We start from the raw sequence: 26,425 nt of genomic DNA on the forward strand, positions 1-26,425 counted from the left end.
TCATGCTTCTTTGTGTATAAATGAAAATCACAATCTTAAAAGCCTTCAGTAATTTTCACATATAAATAGAAAATACATGAATAAGTGCTGGCAAGAGTAAAGTTTAAATTGACGATTCCCTGGTGCAGGTGATGGATGGGGGAAGTCAAGCATAAAGCATACGAAAAGACCGACACAAAACTATACACTTCATGTAAACTTGCCTGAGTGCCATCATCTTTGGCTCTTTTTATAATATTCTGACGTCCATCCACCCAGTAGATCAATTTATCTAAGGGGTCATAATCAATAGCCTTGACGTTCCTCAGACCATGCATAGGCAGGATGATATCTGGACTTTGCTGGTCATCTGGTATCATCCGGCTAATTGCAGATTTCTGGCTAAACAACAGGAAGCTGGCAGGGGCTGAAACAAACCAAAACAGAATGTACAAGAAAATGCACAGTCAAAAATACACCCACACAGAAGACAAAGAATACTTAGGACAAAATCTCAGACAGACAATTATATTCTCAATGAAAACTAAGGTAATTCATAATTGGAGATTTTTGCTACTGAGTTGAAAATCTTTCTTTATGTACTTCTGGAGGGTAAATCTGCTAACCCTCACCCAGAAGGTATTTCCTTTTCATATTACAAAATAATAATGTTTCCCATGTGGAATTTAAGTAACATCAGTGACAGTGAGCAATTTGCAATCACAGGTTTTCCTATATTATCACAGAATCATAGAATTGTTTAGGTTGGAAAAGACCTTTAAGACTGATGAGTCCAACCATTAACCCAGCACTGCCAAGTCTACCACTGAACCATGTCCCTACACTTCTTTTAAATACCTCCACGGGTGGTGACTCCACCACTTCCCTGGGCAGCCTGTTCCAAGCCTCTTCTTTCAATGAAAAATTTTTCCTTATGGCCAATCCAAACCTCCCCTGCTGCAATTTGAGGCCATTTCCTCTTGTCCTGTCATACGTTACTAGGGAGCAGAGACTGACCCCCACCTCGCTACATCCCCCTTTCAGGCAGCTGTAGAGAGCAATAATGTCTCCCCTCAGCCTTCTCTTCTCCAGGCTGAACAACCTCAGCCGCTTCTCACAGGACTTGTGCTCCAGACCCTTCACCAGCTTCGCTGCCCTTCTCTGAACATGCTCCAGCACTTCGATGTCTGTCTTGCAGTGAAGGGCCCAAAACGGGACCCAGCATTCGAGGTGTGACCTCATCAGTGCCCGGTACGGGGGCACGATCACCTCCCTGGCTCCCGCTGGCCACACCATTGCTGATACGGGCCAGGATGCTGTTGGCCTTCTTGCCCACCTGGCACACTGACAGCTCATGTTCAGCCAGCTGTCAACCAGCACCCCCAGGTCGCTCTCTTCCCGGCAGCTCTCCAGCCACTCCTCCCCCAGCCTGTAGCGCTGCTGGGGTTGTTGTGACCCAAGGGCAGGACCTGGCAATTGGCCTCAGCCCATCGGTCCAGCCCGTCCTGATCCCTCTGCAGAGCCTTCCTGCCCTCGAGCAGATCAACACTCCCACCCAGCTTGGTGGTGTCTGCAAACTCACTGAGGGTGCACTTGATCCCCTCCCCTTGTCCAGATCATCGATAAAGATATTAAACAGAACTGGCCCCGGCACTGAGCCCTGGGGAACACCACTTGTGACCGGCCGCCAACTGGATTGAACTCCATTCCCAACCCCTGTTTGGGCCCGACCAGCCAGTCTAAGCTGTGAGCAGCCAGTTTCTCCAGCAGAATGCTGTGGGAAATGGTGCTAAAGGGTTTACTAAAGTCCAGGTAAACAACACCCACAGCCTTTCCCTCACCCATTAAGCACACCACCTTGTCATAGAAGAAGATCGGTTAGTCAAGCAGGACCTGCCTTTCATAAACCCTTCCTTTCATCCAGTCAAAATTTCCTACTGTGCCAGGATGCCTGAAGCTCTGCTGGTTTATTTTTTTTAAGTCAACAGTCCATTTTCTATTCATCTGCAATTTTTACTAGAGACTTAAACTCTTATTGGACAACTAGTGAACTGGCAGGCTCATAATACCACACACAGGGGGAAAACAAACATAGGAATTTCAAGTGCATGGGCATGTTGTGCAGACTACTTAGGAGGCTGTTTTATTGGATTTTATTTTTGCTGACTTTATTAAACCCTTAAGAAAAAATGACATTTTTTGTTTAGAATGTCTCTTCCACCCACCTACACACTCAGGTAAGGACTGGGAAAGCTTCAGTCACACAACTGAATCACTTAGAAAGCACTTCTAGTAAAACAAGAAAGACCAGTCTTGACAGCGCTGTTATTTTTAAGATTTGAAATACAAATCTTGAGCCCCAACTCATGTCACAAAAATGGATATAAAACTCCATACTCTGTCCTCATATTTAAAGATCACTTTAAAGCCAGAACCTTTGAAAAGGACTTGTGATATCCCTTCCCTTCTTATACTGAAAAGGATCACAAGCACCTGGGAGCCACAAGCACTGAAGAATATAGTACCAAACAAAAAGGCTTACAACTACAGTTCCTGCTGTTGGGATCCAAGGTATAATGAGCAGCACAGCCACACCTAAATCCATTGGGTATTGCAAGGCACAGGTGACCACAATGGCCATTATTTTGCACACAATCATTTAAGCCATCCTGACGGGAAGAATGGAAGACCAATATATCCATCACAAAATCCAGATGGCCCTGAATAAGAGTCCTGTTCTTCCCACTGGTCTTGTCTGCTCTTTCTATGCTATGAAGATTCCAGTCTGTCCAGTAGATGTAGTCACTGTATTGAGTTAATCCAAATGGATGAGGTAGATCATCTGCTATGATTTCTCGTTCTTGTCCTGCAAAAATAAGGATAATCAACTAAAGGAAAATTCCCAAGTCATGAAATGAAGAGTGTGACTGGCATCAAGGAAAATTTTTTTCTTCCCTTTTTAAAATAAAACCTCTTTTCTCAAGTCAGCATCATGAGATTCATCATTAAGCACTATCTACTCAAGAGATAACTGAAACACTTGCATTCAAAAACCTTATACTGACATCTCCTTGCCTATAGAGCAACTTCAAACTGTGCCAGTGTATTATCATTTAAATAACTACTACTCTGTATGTCTCATGCTTATCATCCTAAATAGATACTGGAAAACATGTTCAAGAATAATATCACTTCCAGGAATCACTTAGGCCAATAAAAAACCCAATTGATATGTCCAAATACAACAACATACAACAAACTTGAGATTCACAGAGAAGCAGCTTTGAGAAATTACGGTGTTTCACTCAAGGAACACAAATCTTTTGCAGTGCACTTTAACATACAGCTACCCCAAGGGATTAGGAAACCAATTGTTTGGCAGAAATCCCAGTACTCCCACACTCAGGGGTTCAGCAACATTCACAACAGCTTTAACACATTCTAGAGCATTAGATGGCCTCTGACAGAGATGCGTTATTACAAAGTCTTACTATAAATCACCTTCCTAAGCATTTTCAAGCATGAACCTCCATGAATCTCTGCCACTTCACATCAAATGAAGATGTAGCCTTCATTAGCATAATCTCCTCCTGCCTCAAACAAACGTCCCATGCCAGGTTCTATAGAACATTGAATTTCTCTTCCCCCTGCCCTACTTTCTACCATGCCCTCTCCCATTTGGCCAAGACTGGAGAAGGAACGAAAAATCCAAAAACTAGAACATGAAGCCTTTTCCCTATAAACCACCAGAACTAAACACAGAGGCAACCTTCCCAACTACTTTTAGGCATGTAAAGTGCCCAAGTTAGGGGCACAGACATCCTGCACACTTGGGTACCTCTCAGAACAATTCTGGTCCACAGTGATGAATTCAGGGGATCAGCTACTTTGAGAGAAGCAGATAAGCTGTCTAACTGAATTTTGATAGTCAGTAGATGAAGGAAAATCTCCCAAAAGAGTGACTTTTTCCTGCTGGGTGATGTTTATAATGCCCAGGATTAAGCTGAGACACTTGAAAGTGCTTTATTCATTGCTGGTGGGTAGACGTTTCTACCAGCCACACACATTCGGGTCTCTCCTGACACTGAGACCAGCACTGCACAAAGCAGGCCAAGTCTAACATTTCCTTAACCGATGAGCCCACTTGCTAGAAGTCTACCTGAGTCTTTATAACCTGCAAACTATGAATAAATCTGCATCATACAGCACTGTAAGCTTCAACGTTCATCGTTCTACTTTCTCACCACAAGTAAATGTTAAGAGGAGGTTCAGCTTTAGAACCTGTTTCATTTACCACAGATTATTTCAATATTGTGTTTCTTCTCAATGTCACAGTTTCTAGTTCAAGCTTGCCTCTGGCTGTTTTGTTTCTCTAAGTACAAACCAGAGGCTTAGTGAGAGCTTTGATAGATCATGCATGCTGCATAGACAACAAACAACTCCAGATAAAGAAACAATCTTCCTTCAATTTCTAAACAGTAACATCCATTCAGTAGTTGTCATCACACAGCAACAAGGAGAAGAAATGCAAAATCAGCCATAGCCTTAGAATCCAAAACTGCATCACTCATTCTGTTTTCCTGAGCTTAGCAGATTCTCTATACTCTGAAGATACGCACACACAGTAACCCTTAAAAAAAAAAAAATCTCACTTTAATGGTAGGTTCTCATAGATTAAAAAAGAAAAAGGAGTTGCAGGGAAATTATATATATCACCAATCAGAGAATTGCTGTAACAATCCTGTATGGGTTTGTTTAAATACCGTATGCTCTGCCACATAAAACTTTGATTTTCACATTGGGATCCCAGAGGCATTAATTCCTATCTCACAAAGGCCTCTCCTTGGAAATGGAACAGGGATAGGATGGCAGGTCAGGAACTTCTGGATTGCATTTCTGATCCTATCATTGATTCACTGTGTGGCATTTGGAAACTTATATCAACTCTGTTTTCTCAAAAAGGAATTAATATCTGCCTCAACTAAAATCCTGAAGATCATTTAATATTTACAAAACATCTGGATGACACAAAAGCTCTAGGTCAGCTGCAGAAAACAAAACTCCCTTCTTTTACCCAGTTAGTTATCATGTCAATGTGAAAGTTTAGTAAGTCTTAGCGCACTCCTTGGATGTATAAATGAAATTCCAATGGAAGATATGAGAATGTGTAAAGTTGTGTACAAAACATGTTAAGATACACTGCAGAAGTAGCTGCACAACCTCTCAGACTGCAGGAGATGCAAGTAGTATCTTGGTTTTGAACTAATTCAACTAGTTTGAAGCCGGCAACAGATATTAGTTAACAGAAAACTAGTGTCCGGACTGAAAACTCAGAGGTGGTTTGCAGAGAACCCGTGAGTTGCCCTCACTTCAAGAAACACAGAGGTCATAATTTTCAGTAAAACAGGCAGTTTCATATCAACACAGAGAAATGACATCACATCTCACCATCATTATAAACCAACATAAGGTTATTAATTTAGGAAGCTTTTCCAATCTCCTTAAACATTTAACTCTCCATTTCATCTCGTAAGAAAAATATAGATGCAGATTTAATATCAGTTATATTATTCCAATTTCACATTACTCAATTGCTTTACTATGGTCACTGCAGTTTTCGGTACTGGCTGGTGTAATATAACACTAGATCACCTAGCATATTTGATGACTCAATCATGCTTGTGTCTAAGTCAGTCCAATATAGCCTTTGGTCTGCATAATCAATAGTGAGGTCATTGGCACGACCCACTTTATCCACCAAAGTGATGCTGTTTGTTCCATCCATATATGCACGAACAATCCTAGGTTTACCTCCCCATTCAGTCCAGTACATGTATCTGCAATGAGAAGTGGAACAAAAAGAGTATATCAGCTGGGTAAGACTGTGCTTGGATTTTTCTAAATTTATTTTCAGTTCCTTAAAAAAGAAAAAGGAATAACTCATGTGGTTATGTGCAGTATTACAGTACTCCTTTTTTAGACAAAGGCAGAAAAATTTGTTGACAATTCTTAATTTTTCACTGTAAACGATAGGGTTGTGGAGCGTTCATTGTCTTTTCCAAGAAGAAAATGAGCTGTATAAACTGCTAATTAACTTGTCACATACAAGAATACACACACAAAGCTTTGAAAAATGACACTGTCCCTTACCCTTTGGTAGGATCAAGAGCCAGAGACCTTGGGTTGTCCAAGTCCTTCCACACAAGGACCTGCCTATACTGTCCATCCAGGCGGGCTACTTCAATGCGATTGGTTCCAGTATCTGCCCAGTACAGGTTCTTTCCCATCCAGTCTACAGCCATTCCCTCAGGATAATCTAGCCCAAACTCAATCACATGTTCAACAGAGCTCCCATTCATGAAAGCTCGGCTTATGGTCTGGAAAACAATTGTGTAAAAATATTACAGTGTTTACAGATACTCCACTACAATAAAAAGGAATAATTATCATTAAGTTTAGTGTAGAAAAAGACATCAGTAAAAAAAAAACCAGCCACTGTTACATTTTTAAAAATAAATTTCTGATGTTGAAAACCACATCACAATTAATTGGACAAAAAGACCTGAATTTTCAGAAAGCTAGTGGTTTCTGATGACCAGTCCAAAACACCTCAAAAGGATATGATTTTCAAAATGTACTATGTATCCGCAGATTCTTCCTTGCCCCTTCCCCCTCTCTTCTATTTGCATGTAATTTTTTTTTAAGTTACTTAATTCATTGTAATGTTTTAAATCTCAGAAACACATCTCAATTCAGAGAAATCTGAATTAAATTGTTTCTCATGATCAGTCACCCAGATCAAGTTTGCTGATCCCATCTGCCTTTGAGTTACGCACACTCAACAAAACAAGTCATAGAGCAAGGACTGTGTACATAGAAATAAGCCACTCCTAACACGGAGCACTGAAACAACCCTCAGGTATATCACTGGTAACTCCCAGGACCAATGTACAATTACCCACCCTTGTTACCACCACTAAGCAATCATTCTATGCGCCTGCTAGTACGTCAGCGATTTGTTTGTTAATAGTTCGATAAATTAACATATCAGTGGAAGAGACATTTGATATTTTTAAAGGTAAATGTCACAATCAGAAATCACGTTTTACAGGTAAAACTCACATATCAGAAAAAGGATAATCCGTTTTTGAAAACAAGTCCTTAGATAACCAGAGGCAGGAGGAGCTCAGGAAAGTGGCGGTCACCAAATGAAAGGGAGATGACTATGGGCTCTGAGGTACACTACCTGCTGCTAAGCTGCAGGAGGTGAGAGGACTGGGGGAATGAAAACCCAGATGTACTGAAACACATGCTGATAGTTATGTGAAAATGCAGTAGACTGGGTAATTCAGGAGGCCCCAAACAAGTAAAGCGTCTTCCCGTTCTGCATAGAGGGAGACTGGGATCTATGAGCTGACACAGCTAAAGCAATGTATTTTCCTCTACAAATGGTTAAGATGACTACAGGTCTAGCTCTCCACGTGCTTGCGTGACATTTATTTAGTAACTGTGTCTGCAGTATGCTAATTTATTACATTGGCACTGTTCCTGGAGGAAAGGTATCCCCACCACAAGAAGCACTGTGAACGCTGAAGCACAACCCTCATTAGTTTTCACAGAGAGGCTCTGGAAACTGCATGTGCCCTGCAGTCACTAAAAGGGAGCTTTTCCCTATTATAGCTCAGGCACATTGGCAAAGACATATTGATTGCTCTTGGAAAAACTATTAGGAGGCTAAACAGAGGAATTCAGTTCCAGTGAAGTGAATCTGTCATTTTCTACCATTATTTAATTCACTTCATAAAGCAGAGTAACACTGATGAACAGCACAACACTCACTCTAGCATGCACCTGGATGGGAACCAAACATGACACAGGAGATATCAAACTCCTGGGGAACACAGTGAGACAGAACTGGGGGCAGGAGGGGGCTTAACACAATGTGAAGGGGACTGGACGAGTCCCCTGGCCTTTTCTGTGCCAAGCTGGAGCCACAGATTAACAGTAACCAATCCCAAGTTCACTTGCGAAATCTTAACATTGAGTAAGATCGCCTTCCAATTCAAAACTGGAAGAGGACAGAAAGCTCGGGGGGTTGCCAAGCTTAATGGTTAAATTACTCTAGTATGTGACATGAAAACAGCTTTTCCATGACAGATACATATATGGATGCAACAGAGGCAGCATCCAAGACTCAGGAATTCGGTATGAGCAGGCACCACTTTGGACTTTTATTTGAAGCAGGAAGATGCCTGTCACCCAACTGTGCATTCAACAATGCAACTGTCTTCATCTCCAAGAGTCTCCTTGGATGCAGTTCAATGACAACATTAGCAACTGCAGGACAGATCATGTAACAGAGACCTTTGTTAGATCAAAGTAACTGCTCAGTGGCTTTACAGTCAGGGAATTCAAACATCAGTAATACCTTCAAACTAACATCAGTCCAATAGATTCTGTTATCAGAGACATCAAAATCCAGAGCAGATGCTTCCTTGACTCCAGTAAGAGGAATAGCAACATCATTATTATTGGTTTCAAGGGAAATCCTATGAATTGCTGCCCTGCTTGTGAAAACTAAGAAGGCTTCAGGAATGATGCAAGTCTTCATGTCACTCAGCAGCTCAAGGCCAATGGGACAGGCACACCTGGTCTCCTGGGGTGTAAAGAAACACAGATGGCTGCAGCCTCCATTGTTCTCTGCACATGAATTAGTTCCTTAAAAAAAAAAAAGAAAAAGACAAAACAAAACAGATATTGGTGCACTGTGGTGGTAGGTGGGAAAGGGGAGGAGGGGAGGCTGAGCAGAAACACAACGTAACTATAATTTTTCAAAGTAAATTAACACTATGGGTTGTCAACAGGGAATTCTAAAAAAAAACCCCCACATTAAAACCTGCTTCTTTCTACCCAAGGATTAGGAAGCTGGTCTGATCCCTCCTACAGTACAAATAACAGCTACAAACATAACCTTTTAGATTCCTCAAAGATTAAATTCCCTCACTGAGGGCAACACGTTCAGCCTGGTTATTTTTAGCCAAGTACCCCATCTTTGTATCTCTTTGAAACCACCAGTTTTACAAACATTCAATGATACAAAACAGTGAGAATATAGCTGGACAACTGCAGTTCTTTCCCAGCTGTTTAATTTAAATCTGAGAAGACTCATTAGGAGAAGCAGTTCCAACAAGATCACCACAATCACACACTTATTTTTTCCTGTGAACAACCATGATGAGATGGGTAGGGAACATGGAGGGGAAAGTAAGGACCAAAAGATAAGTAAGTGCCTTTCCCTATCTGCTGGAACCAAGGATTTCGGTATTTAAAGACTGTTACCATAAAAAAAAAATCTCCAAGATCAGTCTCAACTACGTTTCTTTAAGTTTTCCCTTTTTAAGGCATACATATTTCAGACTGATGCTGTAACTTGCAGCTTGAAATCCATGTACTGGCAGGGCGTAGTTTGAGTACCTACTTTATGTGATTCTGTGGCAACTATTCTCAGTAATTTTAACAGGTGACCAACAAATCCATATACTGCTATGCTCAGAGTCCGCTGTTAATACGTGGCAGACAGACCTGTGGTGAACACGCACCTCTCGAGTTACTACCAAAGCCAGGGGGTCCTGTGACATACAGTGCAGAATGCCAGCAGAGGACCTAAACCACTAGCTGCATCTTTCAGCAGATACTGTGAAAGAACACAGAGCTCCAGCTGCTGATCCCATGCAAAGGGCAAGATTTAATTAAGATTTAATTATGATTTAGGTGTTAAAGTCAACATTTAAGTGCCATGTGCTTGAGGTAACATCGTAACGGCCACTAACTCTGCCTGTACCACCCGACATAGTAAAAAGGACTCTGCTAACTGGGACTTTCTATTGGAAGAAAAGGGCAACAGAAAATGGAATAGTTCTGCGGGCACCAGAAGTAATGATTCACATCGACTGGAGGCATGAACAAAATGCTCCTCACAAAAATTCAAAGAGTGTAGTAGAAGCTGCGGAAGACTTATGCCAAATGCCACTAAAACCTGGAAGCCCAGACTTCTTTCACAACACTGTATTTTCCCAACTTTACAAACAACAGGTGCAGTTTTGCTCTAAAACGATTCAAACATATGAGACCACAGTTATTCTTATTACAAATGATCAGCAGTTGCTTAATGAAAGTAAACCCACCTAGAAACTACTAGAGATCCATCCTATCTGCTCATGCTTACCAAACACTTTGGTGACTCTTGTTGCTTTAAGGCCCATTAAATCTGGCAGCTGATCAATAATGATGTCTCTGCTAGCCTTTATCTTGTGAACTCTTTCAATGCTTCGTCTCTGCCAGTCAGTCCAGTAGATGTAATCTCCTAGCAGCGTGAACCCAAATATATGTGGAAGTTTATCTTCTAGGAGGGTTTTCCTCATGGTTCCATCAACATTTATGACCTGTGGCATGCATGAGAAAAAATGAAAAAATAATCTTCTCTAATGCGAATACAATTAAAATGGCAATATCAACCATATTTTGACAACTCCTCTATTTTTACACAGGAACCCCCTGAAATTCATAGCGTGCTTCTTTCAAAACAGCGTACCTCTAGGTTTGTTGAAAGATAAATACATTGGAACACAAGGACTGAAACTGGCTTATCTCACCTGTTCTCCATTGAAAAACCTAAGCAACGTGAATTTAACTTGCATCAGTTCAAACCTGCAAAGACCATCACAAAGGGAGTGTTTTTTGGGACGGGACTGAGGTTCAGGACACATTCATGTCTTGATGTCTCTCCCCAGAAACAAGGGATTGCTGGAGAGACCTTCGGCATTCAATCACAGGGCACAGAGGCCATCACGGTGCTTTCAGGGCACAACAAGGCCATGTAGAATCTACACTTTCTGAAATTTTGGGGTTTTCTTTACTATAGAAGACTTAAATTTTGCTCACTCTTGTGATAAGCAAGACCATTAAGATGTGGAATAAGTATTGACTCATATAAATTTGTATTCCTAAAACTGCAGAGAAAGCAAAATAGTACTGGAGGTGGGATAAACCCCACAGATATATATATATGCGCTATTGGTTAATTATTTCATAACCAATTACTACAATGATCTTGTGCTAGCTAACCTTGCATGGCATAAGGAAAGAGATTCATATAGTCTGACCCTGCTCAATAAATATTGGGCAAGACAGGAAACAAAAAACGAGCGCATAAAATTCCCCATGCCTCATCCTAAAGTCACCTCCATCTAATACACGAACTACAATCATCTTTTAAATTATCCAGACATCTGGATCATGTGACCATGAAATATTAGGATTCAAGATCCTCAGGGCAACAAGGAGAGTGTGCAGCAACCTTACTACCCTGGACTTCAAGAGAGCAGACTTTGACCTCTTCAGGGATCTGCTTAGTGGAGTACCGTGGGATGAAGCCCTGAAGAGGAGAGAGGCCCAAGAAAGCTGGTCCACATTCAAGGACCACCTCCTCTGAGTCCAGGAGCAATGCGTTCCAAACAAGAGGAAGGCAGGCAAGAATGCCGGGAGGCCTGCGTGGGTGAACAGGGAACTCCTGGACACACTTAAAGAGAAAAGGAGAAGTTACAGAAAGTGGAAGGACAGACAGGTAGACCGGGAAGAATGCAGAGAAGTTGCCTGAGCAGCCAGGGATCAGGTAAGGAAAGCCAAACCCAGATAGAATGAAGTATGGCCAGGGACATCAGGGGTAACAAGGAAAACTTTTACAGGTACGTCGGTGACAAAAGGAAGACTAGGGAAGCTGTGGGCCCTTTCCAGAAGGAAACAGGAGAACTGGTCATGAGGGATATGGAGAAGACCGAGGTTCTCAATGACTTCTTTGCCTCAGTCTTCACCAGCAAAGGCTCCAGCCGCACTGTCCAAGCTGCAGAAGCCGAAGGTGGGGACTGGGAGAAGGAAGATCCACCCACTGTAGGTGAGGAGCAGGTTCGTGACTATCTAAAGAACGTGAAGGTGTACAAGTCCAAGGGACCTGATGAGATCCAGCCACGGGTGCTGAGAGAACTAGCAGACCAAGTTGCTAGGCCACTTCCCATCATATTTGAGAAGTCATGGCAGTCTGGTGAAGTGCCCACTGACTGGGGAAGGGGGAACATCAGCCCCATTTTCAAACAGGGAAAAAAGGAAGACCCGGGCAACTACAGGCTGGTCAGTCTCCCCTCTGTGCCTGCCAAGATCATGGAGCAGATCCTCCTGAAGGCTCTGCTATGGCACGTGGAAAAAGTGGAGGTGATTGGTGGCAACCAACATGGCTTCACCAAGGGAAAATCTTGCCTGATAAATCTGCTGGCCTTTTGTGATGGAGTTACAGCATCAACTGACAAAGGAAGAGCAACTGACGTCGTCTACCTGGACTTGTGCAAAGCCTTCGACACTGTCCTGCACGACATCCTGGTCTCCAAATTGGAAAGACATGGATATGACAGATGGACCACTCGGTGGATAAGGAATTGGCTGGAAGCTCACACTCAAAGAGTTGCGATCAGTGGCTCAATGTCTGAGTGGAGACCAGAGACAAGTGGTGTTCCTCAGGGATCGGTACCGGGATTGGTGCTATTTAACATCTTTGTTGGCAACACGAACAGTGGCATCGAGTGCACTCTCAGCAAGTTTGCCAATGACACCAAGTTGTGTGGTGAGGTCGACATGCTGGAGGGAGGGGAAGCCATCCAGAGGGAGCTGGACAGGCTGGAGAGGTGGGCCCGGGCCAACCTCATGCAGTTCAACAAGGCCAAATGCCAGGTCCTGCACCTGGGTTAAGACAACCCCAAGCACAGATACTGGCTGGGCGATGAGTGGATGGAGAGCAGTCCTGGGAAAAAGGACTTGGAGGTGCTGGTGGATGAAAAAACGAACATGAGCCAACAGTGTGTGCTGGCAGCCCAGAAAGCCAACTGTATCCTGGGCTGCATCAAGAGAAGTGTGGCCAGCAGGTCTAGGGAGCTGATCCTGCTCCTCTACGCTGCCCTCGTGAGACCCCACTTGGAGTGCTGCCTCCAGCTTTGGAGCCCCCAACACAACACGGACTTGGAGCTGCTGGAGCGAGTCCAGAGCAGGGCTACCAAGATGGGCAGAGGGTTGGAACACCTTTCCTGCGCGGGCAGGCTGAGAGAGCTGGGGTTGTTCAGCCTGGGAAAGAGAAGGCTCCGGGGAGACCTTGTAGCGGCCTTCCAGCACCTGAAGGGGGCCTAGAAGCTGGCTGGGGAGGGACATTTTACAAGCGCCTGCAGTGACAGGACAAGGGCTAATGGTGGGAAGCTGGAAGAGGGTAGGTTCAGACTAGATACAAAGAAAAAGTTCTCCATCCTGAGGGTGGTGAGACACTGGAACAGGTTGCCTAAGGAAGCTGTGCATACTCCATCCCTGGCAGTGTTCAAGGCCGGGTTGGATGGAGCCTTGAGCAACCTGGTCTGGTGGGAGGTGTCCCTGCCATGGCAGGGGCTTGGAACTAGATGGTCTTTGAGGTCCCTTCCAACCCAAACCATTCTATGCTCTGTCTACATTTAGCCTGTATCCGGGGGTAAACTGTAACAGTTGCTGTCACTTGCTGACCCACTCACCAGCCAGGGAGGGGAATTGGGAGAAGGAGAGCAGACCCCTGGGTTGTAGTGAAACCAGATGTAACGAAACACCACCAGTACCAACAGAGAAATACAGAGTTTGACTCGGCCAAATGAGGATCCAGTCATCACAGTCAACCAGAGAGCAGTGCTCAGGAGCAGGGAGGAGCCAGAGGAGAAGCAGGAGGATCCCCACAGGGGCTCCCCTTCCTCAGTAAACCGTGCCCCTTTATAATGACCACTAGGAGATTAAGTTGCCTTCACCATGCAATGCTTCTATTTTCTTGCGATTTAAAGACAGCTATGATTACTTTAACACTGTATTCCCTCGACTTCTAAATTGCTAAGTGTTTAAGCAGTATTTATTTATTATTTAAATATGTCTGAAACTTAAATGCAATGTAATATTAAAACATTAAATGGCTAACAATACTGTGGCCTGTCAAAATCAACAATCATTTTACCACAATTTAATGCAGATATAATAAAACTTTAAGTTGTAAGACCCTGTGTGTACATGGTAAGCAGCAGAAGCACCCACAATTTCTTTTTTTAACATGACCAATGACTATCACCACATCTTACTCAATTAGCATGTGAATTTCAGTATGTTCATGCACACCCATGGTAGGTAGCCAAACAAATTAAAAAAGGAAATCTCCACTTTGAAACCTTATAATACGTTACAAATTTGTGAAAACAACATGCATTTCTTCCGTGACACAGTGAATTTGGGCACCATGTTTCCTCTTTATAGAGACACAAGTAAGATGTGGTCACCAGTTTCACTACATGAATTTTATCTGAAAAAACCTGTTAAATGCCAGCACTCTGCATTGGGTTTGTGTGGCAAGGTTTTGGCAGCGGGGTGGGCTTCAGGAGTGGCTGCTGTGAGAAGCTGCCAGAAGCTTTCCCCATGTCAGAGCCAATGCCACCGGCTCCAAGACGGACTCACCGCTGGCCAAGGCCGAGCCCATCAACGACAGTGGTAGCGCCTCTGGGATAATGTATTTAAGAACGGGGAAAAAATCCTTGCTGGGCAGCAGCAGCTGGACAGAGGAGTGAGGATATGTGAGACAAACAACCCTGCAGAGTCCAAGGTCAGTGAAGAAGGAGGGGCAGGAGGTGCTCCACACACTGGAGCAGAGATTCTCCTGCAGCCCGTGGTGCAGACCATGGTGAGGCAGGCTGTGCCCCTGCACCCCGTGGAGGTCCACGGTGGAGCAGATCTCCACCTGCAGCCCATGGAGAGGACCCCAGGCCGGAGCAGGTGGATGCCTAAAGGAGGCTGTGACCCCGTGGGAAGCCCGCACTGGAGCAGGCTCCTGGCAGGACCTGTGGCCCCGTGGAGAGAGGAGCCCATGCTGAAGCAGGTTCGCTGGCAGGACTTGTGACCCTGCGGGGGACCCACGCGGCAGCAGTCTGTTCCTGAGGGACTGCACCCTGTGGAAGGGACCCACGCCGGAGCAGTTTGTGAAGAGCTGCAGCCTGTGGGAAGGACTCCCGCTGGAGAAGTCATGGAGGACTGTCCCCTGTGGGAGGGACCCCACGCTGGAGCAGGGGATGAGTGTGAGGAGCCCTCCCCCTGAGGAGGAAGGGGCGGCAGAGACAACGTGTGATGAACTGACCACAACCCCCATTCCCCATCCCCCTGCACTGCTCAGGGAGGAAGAGAAATCGGGAATAAAGTTAAGCCTGTGAAGAAGAGAGGGGTGGGGGGAAGGTGTTTTTAAGATTTGGTTTTATTTCTCATTAACCAATTCTGATTTGACTGGAAATAAATAAAATTAATTTCTCTGAGTCGAGTCTGTTTTGCCTGGGATGGTAATTGGTGAGTGATCTCCCTGTCTTTATCTTGACTCACAAGCCTGTTATATTTTCTCTCCCCCATCCAGCTGAGGAGGGGAGTGCCAGAGCAGCTTTGGTGGGACCCTGGCACCCAGCCAGGCTCAACCCACCACACACACGGGACACACAGCAGATCTTCCAGCCACCACCAGCCAAACAGCAGAGGTGAGCAATCAGCTACTGCATCCTGTATTTACCTGTGCCACACACAAAAACCATCAGTGTAACTAACACAGTCTGTCTTGCAATGCTAGAGTGCAGATATCTTCAACTGCAGAGGAAAACAACTTCACAAGAACTTAACAACTATCAAGCAGCTTACGTGAATTTGAACACGTGCTACACTGTAAACCTCTGGATTCCTCACAGACAAAACGCCTCCTGCTGGAGACACTTAAAAACAACACTGGCATTCCTGAAAACTAAGTTTCAGTGGAGTTTTGCATCAGCCCATCAACCCATGATTCTTCCACTACTTGATGTCATAGCAGACTGAAGATTAATGTCTTTTTTATTTTGTTAAGCTAAACAGAGTACAGTTTTTTAAAAAAGGCTGTATCTGCAGTTAAAAGCCAAATGGTTCTGCAATTATCTCATTACATCATGTCCAGGCAAACCCCAAATGCTCACTTATTTAAAATAGTATCAATCCCACAGGCAATACTGCAGGTTCAAAAGTTCATCATGCATACTCAGGTGCTGTAGCCAAACTGATGCCACACTAAGTAAACAAGACACCATTTCCTTCACAACAATGCATCAGCAGGATGATGATCAAACTACCACATTTCCAACTACTTTTACAGATATGGACAGTAAAAGTATAATTCCAGTACTAGAGCTGCTGACTAAAATATACCAGGTGAAGACGGGATCCAAGGATGTACAAACACACACTATTTAAATCCATGTGCATCTGTGGATATTGCAGATAACACTAAGCTGACAACAAGGCCAAGTACAAGGTCCTGCACTCTGGTCAGGGCAATCCCTGGTATCAATACAGACTGTGGGATGAGCAGATTGAGCCATCCTGCTGAGAAGGACTTTGGGTTACTGATAGATGAAAAACTGGACATGAGCTGGCAACGCGTGCTCGCAGCCCAGAAAGCTAATCATGTCCTGGGCTGCATAAGAAGCAGAGTGGCCAGCAGCTGAAGGAAGCGATTCTCCCCCTCCATGCTGCTCTCGTGAGACCCCACCTGGAGTACCGTGTTCAGCTCTGGAGTCCTCACTACAAGACAGACATGGACCCATTAGAACAGGTCCAGAGGAAGTCCATGAAAATTATCAGAAGGCTGGAACACCTCTCCCAGGAAGAAAGGCTGAGAGCTGGGGTTGTTCAGTCTGGAGAAGAAAAGGCTCTGGTGAGACCTTATTGCGGCATTCCTGCATGGGATCATAGAATCATTTAGGTTGGAAAAGACCTTTAAGCTCATACAGTCCAACCGCTAACCCAGCACTGCCAAGCTCACCACTAAACCATGTCCCTAAGCACCACATCTACACGTCTTATAAACATCTCCAGGGATGGTGACTCCACCACCTCTCTAGGCAGCCTGTTCCAGGGCTTGACAACCCTTTTGGTGAAGAAATTTTTCCTGATGTCCCATCTAAATCTCCCCTGGCAGAACTTGAGGCTGTTTCCTCTCATCCTGTCACTTGCTACTTGGGAGAGCAGACCGACCCCCACCTCATTACAGTCTCCTTTCAGGTAGTTGTAGAAAGAAATAAGGTCTGCCCTCAGCCTCCTCTTCTCCAGGCTGAACAACCCCAGTTCCCTCAGCTGCTCCTCATAAGACATTCTCCAGGCCCTTCACCAGCTTCTCTGGACACACTCCAGCACCTCAACGTCCTTCTTGTAGTGAGTGGCCCAAAACTGCACACAGTAAACTATATGGCTGTTCAAGCATAGTGGGAGTGGAGATCCAAAACGTGGAATCAGACAGTAATAAAATGCTTAATGGCTTATAGTTTGGCTAAGAAGCTGATGGAATAAACCTACGCTCTCTCCCAAACATCCCTCCCCCTGTCCTGTGAGCGGAACACTGAGCCATCCAAGCAGGCTTCCCTTGGAAGCAGAAGGGCAGCCCTGACTTGGAGGATTTTTCTGTGCTGTGGGCAATAGAGCTCTTTCAGTGGCAGCTAATTTGTGGCAACAGTCAGGAAATGCTAACGAACCATGAGAGTACCCTCCAGCAGCAGCCAGGGCAAAGCTTGAACGCTGAGCTGTCGCAGGCTGTTCGACACAGGTACATACAGATAGTCTTCAAGTTTTGCTGCCTTCCATCTTCCCAGAGATTCACTTCTATTCTAGCATATTAATTGAAACCATGAGGCTGCAAAGTGAAAAATCTACAAACAGGCCTCACAATATGGCCAGAAGCACAACTCCTTTCACCAAAATGGCACAGCTAATAAAATACCATATTAAGTTATCAATTAATATCTGAAATGGTGTGTAGCCTGCTGACTGCAGCCAAAGGGAAGCTGTTAAGGTGCACTCCTTGTTGTTTAGCACAAAGAGACTAGAATAGGCTCTTTTCAGCTCAGGGTTTTCATACTCTTTCTCTAACTGATAAATGGATCTTGACTCGAGTCAAAGGATAAACGCAATGCTGAATCTACTGCGCTTTCCATACAAAACACTGCAAGCCCCCCCTTGAACTGCGGCACACACTAAAAGCCCCTGATTAGTCTTAAGACTTCAATGACAAATGTCCTAATGAGGCATTGCCAAGCTCAGCTAAAATCTGTTGTGGGCAAAATGAAATCAACATCAAACGCCTTAATGAACTCAATCACAAAAAAAACCCCGAGGAAGGTGATAAGGTGTGATTTTTATTTTTTTTTTGATGCTGCTGCAGTGTATGCAAAATGATTTAACAAATATTTCCAAATATAACACGCAAAAGCTCTTGGCTCTTTGAAGAAGATTAAAGTAAAACAATGCAATTAAATTCTACACATCAGCGTGATTCATGTAGTCAAGTTATATTTCAGGTGCATCTGTGAAAAAACCCCAACTATTCAGCATACATCTAGGACATCTTTTGACAAAACAACAAAGAGAACTCAGACACCTTGCTCTTATTTTTAATTCATTAAGATAAAATCTATTCAATTGCTACAGACAAAGCTGTAGTCAAATGAAAACCAATTCTTGGGCTGAGCTAAATCACTCTGTGAGCCCTAAGCAGACATAGCAGGTTGGTAACAATAAGACAACATGACTGCCATATTACTATGAGACCCATGTGGTGAGCTTGCGGGTCTATGACTCTTCTCTTGTAGATCTATTCCTCTTCTCCAGTGGAAGAGGAGAGCTACACTTTCTTTTGCCGTGAGGGTGGCTGAGCACTGGCACAGGTTGCCCATGGAGGTTGTGGAGTCTCCATCCTTGGAGATCTCTAAAAGCTGTCTGGACATGATCCTGGGCAACTGGCTCCAGGTGGCCCTGCTTGAGCAGGGGACTTGTACCAGATGACCTCCAGAGGTCCCTTCCCACCTCAACTGGTCTGTGATTCTGTGAATGGCTTCTAAGGATTCTGAGCAGAGGACTCTAAAAAAGGCATCTCAAGTGAACAATGCCCAGTCTTCTTCGTCTGGAGAAAGTACTTATGAGACAAATCATGTGGCTGGCAGTTAACAAGCCAAAGAAACATGGAGAGAAGTGGAAAATTCCAGGGGGTAAAGAAGCCTGCTCCAAAAAGTGAAGAGAGAAGCAGCTGCGAGCAGTCTCTACCACAGTCTATATTCAGCTGAGTATAAGCCATTCGTTAACATTTCCAACAGCTGAAACATAACCACCTTTCATCAATGCTTCGGGATAAAAGTAAACTCCTTTTTCTCCTCTGGTCGGAAGGGCTTAAGGCCAGGCATGTATCGGCAGACACTGGCAACCAGAAAAGAGAGTAACATCAAAAAACAAACAGTACCAGAACCCATATATCAAAAAAGGGTTTGGATGGACGGACAACAGATGTATCTGGCCATTTTCACAAAAAGACCCTACTTGAGTCTCTTAGCAATCTGTTGCCTCAAACACTTGAGTAAGACTCGAGAATTTCGAAAGCAGTTCCTCATTGTTGTCCATAATTTCTGTTCACCTTGACAATATTCAGGCTACCTGGTAAAAACTGCCTCATAAATAAAATTCATCAGGCTTCTGCTGTCATTACATTTCATGGATTAATCCTACAGGTACTACTGTGGCTCTTCTTTCAGATCATTCTCATTTCAGCTAAGTTTTGATGTTGATGTAGTTTTTTATTATTATTTCCAAACTCTCACATTGCTTAGGTGTTTGTGTTGGTTGCCAATTGCAAACTATCAGCATCCACCTACATTAAGAATAAGCTATGAACCAAGAGAGCACGGAAAATGAATCTGTACAACATCATGAGTGAAACAGCCCTACTGAACTGCAGATAACAATTTACCATCTGCAAATACGTCTAGTGACACACCACCACCCTTTTGTTATATATTCTTTTCCTTTCTCTAAGAGACTTCTCCTCATTTCTCACTGCAGAACATGTCATTTTAGCTTGATGAGGATACAGCACAGCAAGATACTTCACTATGGCTACACGTATGCGTCATATTTTCACTCAGAAAACAAAAGCCACTCGGAGATGCTCAGTAAAGAGAACTCCAAGGAGGAGTACTGAATGTCAATGCTCTTCTTTGGCAGCCTTCCCTCACAAGTACCTTTACAGCCTCCTAAAGCTAAAGCACTGCAGTAATGGCAACCCATCCCTGCTGCCAGGCTCTACCTTGCAGCTGTGGTGGCATGCAATGGCTGGTAGGGCAGCCATGCCTGTCCTAGAGATGGGCAAACCAAAGCAGTTGGTGTGTAATACCAAAGTAAAGCCATTGCAAAAAAGCCTGCAGTCAAACTTTTTCTGACAGTCTTACACACAGACAACAAATTCTCAACAATCTAGCAGCGTGGGCTTCTTGATGGGATATTCCACAACTGTTTGTTCCAAATGCAATGACTCCAGCACATTTTCTTTATCAATTTGATCTGCTTCATACAAATCAAAATCCACACATACAAATGAACGCAAGACAATTAAAAAACCCCACAACCCAACCACTGACAAAGATGCCAAATGCAACAGAGTATAAATTTGTGTTATGCAAAAGAGTAGTTTACAGTAGTTTACAGTGATCTCCCATTTTCTCTGGGAACAATATAAACAAAATATATTCTTATGCTGGTACTCACATTACCACTATGTGAAGTGGTTATTTATTTGCAGTGTTGAACTGTTCATATTTTTCCATATCAACGCACCACCACATCTGATTTTCTCCTAGGACTTCACAAGATCTTATTCGTTCCAGAGAGCACTGCATTTTCAGACAGGCTTTTCAAAACATGAGCACATGTAATAAGCTCTAACAGACACTGATCGATGGAGAAATTTCTTCTTGTTGTAAAGGTTGTGTTAACATGGTTGGGATTCTGAACATGCTTATATTTTATAAATCTCATCTAGGAGCAGCTAATGTTCTCCACATGAGTTATGTCAGCCTGACATTTCCAGAAGTTTGTTCGGCTTACAGGATATCAAAGGATTAAGGGTGCAGCTCGTCAATTCTGCAACAACTTATCTCTCAGAAGCAGGAACATTATGGCATGCTTCGAAACTCCTTAAAAGGGGAAGAAGTTAAACACAACCATTCTCAAAATAATTTATGGCAACTGGTGGCTAGATCCTAAAGCACAGAGTATTTCAGTTTTATTTTCAGGTAGAAGTTGCTTATTTAATACACTTCAGAGAAAATTTACCTGCTGTAAATACTTTTTCATCCTGAAATGTTGACCACCATGAGTTAAGTTTAAAGGGGCATGTGACAACTCTGAAATCTAGCTAACATCCATTATGAAAACAATATGCCCTTCCAAATTCTAGTTAACTATTCTGCAAAAGGTTAGAAGAATTCAAACGTTTTGCAATAGTATTTTTAAAACACACATTTTTTCTTACTTTTCTCCTGATTTCCCTTTTCTTCAAAAGGATTTGAATAGTCCTGTAAAATCTTTACCCTTTCCTTTCCAAACCCAAACATCTCCCCAACTCTATAGACAGCTAAAAGTTTGTGGAAATAGCACATCATATTTACATATAAAGAGGAGAGTACATATGTAGGAGTACAACATATTTACTATGCATGTTGTACTTCTGCTGCTGAAATTGGGACTGCAAACACATTTATAACCTGTATGTACAACATGAAGGAAATAAAAAAAATAAAATAATGAGCTTGAGATGAGAAAAAAAAATGTGGTAAACTTTTGAGTCTGAAAACCAAATCAGCAACTTCAGTATCCAACCAGAATTCCTTAAAAAGTCAAAAGGATGTCAAGAATAACAGCTACACTTGATCTTGAAGTAGAAAGTGGCACCAGTGCTGGTCAGCCTTTCCAAAGAAAAGACATGCCTCCTGTCCAATGTAACCATGCTAACATTAACTTGCAGTTAAATAAAAATTAAGCTAAATGTAGTATTTAGAACTACTCTCTCCTTTTTGTTTGCTTACCCATATATATGTGGATTTTATTTTTTTTTTTTAAAATCATCTTTTATCCTACAGACAACGAGCTACCCTGGACTCCAGGAGAGCAGACTTTGGCCTCTTCAGGGATCTGCTTAGTGGAGTACCATGGGATACAGCCCTGGAGGGAAAAGGGGCCCAAGAAAGCTGGTCAGTTATTCCAAGATCACCTCCTCCAAGCTCAGGAGCGATGCATCCCAATGAAGTGGGAGTCAGGCAAAAATGCCAGGAGGCCAGCGTGGATAACAAGGAGCTCCTGGAGAAACTCAAACACGAAAAGAAAGCCTACAGAGGTTGGAAGCAAGGACAGGTAGCCTGGAAAGAACACAGAGAAATTGTCCAAGCAGCCAGGAATCAGGTTAGGAAAGCCAAAGACATGATATCTTGCCAGGAACATCATGGGCAACAACAAAAGCTTCTATACGTACGTCAGTGGTAAAAGGAGGACTAGGGATAATGTGGGCCCTCTCTAGAAGGAAACAGAAACCTGGCTATCCAGGATATGGAGAAGGCTGAGGTACTCAATGACTTTTTTGCCTCAGTCTTCACAGTCAAGTGCTCCAGGCACACCGCCCAAGTTGCAGAAGGCAAAGGCAGGGACTGGCAGAATGAAGATCCACCCACTGTAGGAGAAGATCAGGTTTGAGATCATCTAAGGAACCTGAAGGTGTACAAGTCCATGGGACCTGATGAGATGCATGTGCGGGTCCTGAGGGAACTGGTGGATGAAGTGGCTAAGCCACCATCCATCATATTTGAGAAATTGTGGCAGTCCGGTGAAGTTTCTCCTGACTGGAAAAGGTGGAGCATATCGCCCATTTTTAAAAAGGGAAAAAAGGAAGACCTGGGGAACTACAGGCCAGTCAGTCTCGCCTCCATTCCCAGTGAGATCATGGAGCAGATCCTCCTGGGAACTATGCTAGGGCACATGGAAAATAAGCAGGTGGTTGGTGACAGCCAACATAGTTTCACCAAGGGAAAATCCTGACAAATTTGGTGGCCTTCTACAACAGAGTTACAGCATTGGTGGATAAACGAAGAGCAACTGACATCAACTAGCTGGATTTGCGCACAGCATTTGACACTGTCCTGCACGACATCCTGGTCTCCAAATTGGAAAGACATGGATATGACAGATGGACCACTCGGTGGATAAGGAATTGGCTGGAAGCTCACACTCAAAGAATTGCGATCAGTGGCTCAATGTCTGAGTGGAGACCAGTGACAAGTGGTGTTCCTCAGGGATCGGTACCGGGATTGGTGCTATTTAACATCTTTGTTGGCAACATGAACAGTAGCATCGAGTGCACTCTCAGCAAGTTTGCCAACGACACCAAGTTGTGTGGTGAGGTCGACATGCTGGAGGGAGGGGAAGCCATCCAGAGGGAGCTGGACAGGCTGGAGAGGTGGGCCTGGGCCAACCTCATGCAGTTCAACAAGGCCAAATGCCAGGTCCTGCACCTGGGTTAAGACAATCCCAAGCACAGATACTGGCTGGGCAATGAATGGATGGAGAGCAGTCCTGGGAAGAAGGACTTGGGGGTGCTGGCGGATGAAAAGACGAACATGAGCCAACAGTGTGTGCTGGCAGCCCAGAAAGCCAACTGTATCCTGGGCTGCATCAAGAGAAGTGTGGCCAGCAGGTCTAGGGAGCTGATCCTGCTCCTCTACGCTGCCCTCGTGAGACCCCACTTGGAGTGCTGCCTCCAGCCTTGGAGCCTGCAGCATGAGAAAGACATAGACCTGCTCAAGCAGGTCCAGAGGAGGCCACGAAGATGATCAGAGGGTTGGAGCACCCTTCCTATGAGGAAAGGCTGAGAGAGTTGGGGTTGTTCTGCCTGGAGAAGAAGACTCTGTGGAGACCTTATAGCAGCCTTCCAGTACTTAAAGTGGGCCTACAGGAAAGGTGGGGAGGGACTCTTTTATCACTCAGTGTGGTGATATGACGAGGAGTAATGGTTTCAAACTGAAGGAGGGGAGAATTAGATTGGATATTAGGAAGATGTTCTTCACCCTGAGGGTGTTGAGACACTGGCACAGGTTGCCCAGAGCAGCTGTGGCTGCCCCCTCCCTGGCAGTGCTCAAGGCCAGGCTGGATGGGGCTTGGAGCAACTTGGTCTGGTGGGAGGTGTCCCTGCCCATGGCAGGGGGGTTGGAACTAAGTGATCTTTAAGGTCCTTTCCAACCCAAATCATTCTGCGATTCTATTAGAGTTTCATGAACAACTGATTAATACTGTCCTACTCATGATCCCCTTTTGTGGTCTTTTCACCTCTGTTTTCTATACAGTGCCAGGTCTCATGCAGTCAACCTTTGGCAATGGTAAATAAGGTTAACCTAAAAGTGTTTTGTCCAGCATAGTGGGACCTCTTGCTCAGAACTCAGCTTTTTACTCTTGCCTTGGAGAATCGTAACATTTTCATTTTCTTAACCTCACCACAGTACAATTATCAGAAGCCACTTGTAGCTCTTCACATCATCTTCATACAGCGAAGACATGTACAGTGCTTCAGAAAGACAAATATGAATCCTTTATGCGCTAAGTCACCAGAATTGTCACATATGGAAATTCCATTGGAAGCCAAAGGTTAAAAGAATATAACTTAGATTAGTTGATGTTTGGCTCTGCAGAGAGAGACCTGGGAGTTTTGGTGATAACCGGATGACCATGAGGCAGCATTGTGCCCCTGTGGCCAAGAAGGCCAACGGCATCCTGGGTTGTATGAAGAAGAGTGTGGCCAGCTGGTTGAGGGAGCTCATCCTCCCACTCTACTCTGCCCTGGTAAGGCCAAACCTGGAGTACTGTGTCCATCTCTGGATCCCCCCAGTTCAAGAAGGACAGGGAGCTACTGGAGAGTCCAGGGGAGGGCTACAAAGATGATTAGGGGGTTGAAGCATCTCTCCTACAAGGAGAGGCTGAGAGACCTGGGGCTCTTTAGCCTGGAGAAGACTGAGAGGGGACCTCATCAATGCTTATAAATATCTAAAGGGCGGGTGTCAAGAGGATGGGGCCAGGCTCTTGTCAGTGGTGCCCAGTGACAGGATAAGGGGGAACAGGAAGTTCCGCATGAACACAAGGAGGAACTTCTTTACTCTGAGGGTGGCAGAGCCCTGAAACAGGCTGCCCAGGGAGGCTGTGGAGTCTCCTCCTCTGGAGATTTTCAAAATCCATCTGGACATGTTCCTGTGTGACCTGCTCTAGGCTGACCTGCTTTGGTGGGGGAGTTGGACCAGATGACCTCCAGAGGTCGCTTCCAACTCCTACCATTCTGTGATTCTGTGATATGTTTCCATCTATTCATGGCACTACAGCTTGAAGAATGGATGCTTTTATCCTCATTTAACAATGGATTAGCCAAGTCTCACGTAACTCCCTTGGTTATTCCTCAGAATTTGAATCAAATTTCCTTCATTAAACAAATGTATCTATCAGAGGGAGACAGATTAAATACTAATCTAATACAAATACAATCAAAGGCAGCAGGCATACAATGCCTCCTTGGAGGGAGGCAATGCAAGTTCAAGGACTCCTCCATGCATATACAAATATTCAATCAGTTCCTCATCTCAAGAAGCCTCCTGGCCCAAGTAAACAGCAAATTCTGATTATGATTCCCTCCTATTTGTACTGTTTATAGAAACACTGCATTAGACTAATCCGATAAATCCAGTCTTACATACCACCATGTAGGGTGTATGTCAACAAAGCACAAGTAAAAGCCATGCACGGAAACCTAAACTACATTGTCCACAGTTAGCTGGAGTGTCAAAGCTGAACGAAGCCCAGCCTAAGACACTGTGCTAACACAACTACACTGAGCTACAACTCAGCACAACAGGCTCTGACACATGCAAGCCCTCTCACAACCGAAATGTATCTGCTGAAAGAACAGATCATGGCAAGAGTCCTTCTGTTTTGGTAAGATGCCTGCACTCCACTGTCACTTGGGAGAAGCAATATCATCAATCATATTTATTTGAGACATTATTAATACTAGTAAGTTAAGTAAGGCAGCGCTCAGAGACGTAACAGACAACATGTAGTTACCAGATGGTCTCCAGTCCCTGCAAATAGTTAAAAAGGCAAAACATAAATTTTAGCCAGCATGATCTTGATCTGTTTTCCAATAAAGCTGACTTTCTTTCTCAGGCCAAAACCTGGCAGGACAGACAGACCCTTCACAGGATGTTCTGAAGCTCAGCCCATTAGGTTCACCACAGGATACCAAGTCCTGCACAGCTCAAGGCACTGTCTCCGATGATTGTGGCACAGAATGTGTTTTGTGGGGTTGCACAGGGAGATGCCACTACTTCTGCAGCCAAAACTCAAACTCTCTTGTGGGGTAAACATAACACAGAAAGGTGAGCAGTTAACTCAGGTATTGGGTGGATGGCTTGGTTTTGCGGCTCAAATATTAGACAAAGATGGGATC

At 44.1% G+C, this 26,425-nt stretch overlaps 1 protein-coding gene across 3 annotated transcripts in view; it reads right to left on the bottom strand.

Moving 5' to 3' along the window:
• Positions 1-26,425, bottom strand: part of LRP5 (LDL receptor related protein 5) — a 174,229-nt gene that overhangs the window by 33,567 nt on the left and 114,237 nt on the right. For all 3 annotated transcript variants that reach the window (XM_086472458.1, XM_086472460.1, XM_086472459.1), the window contains 6 exons: positions 10,205-10,421; positions 8,408-8,697; positions 6,130-6,356; positions 5,632-5,816; positions 2,522-2,845; positions 204-406 (listed from right to left, as the gene is read on the bottom strand). In XM_086472458.1, coding sequence (XP_086328584.1) covers positions 204-406; positions 2,522-2,845; positions 5,632-5,816; positions 6,130-6,356; positions 8,408-8,697; positions 10,205-10,421 — 1,446 coding nt within the window. The remainder of the gene's footprint in view (positions 1-203; positions 407-2,521; positions 2,846-5,631; positions 5,817-6,129; positions 6,357-8,407; positions 8,698-10,204; positions 10,422-26,425) is intronic.

The sequence above is a fragment of the Leptosomus discolor genome, chromosome 12 (assembly GCF_034619465.1).
Source record: "Leptosomus discolor isolate bLepDis1 chromosome 12, bLepDis1.hap2, whole genome shotgun sequence".
NCBI lineage: Eukaryota > Metazoa > Chordata > Aves > Leptosomiformes > Leptosomidae > Leptosomus > Leptosomus discolor.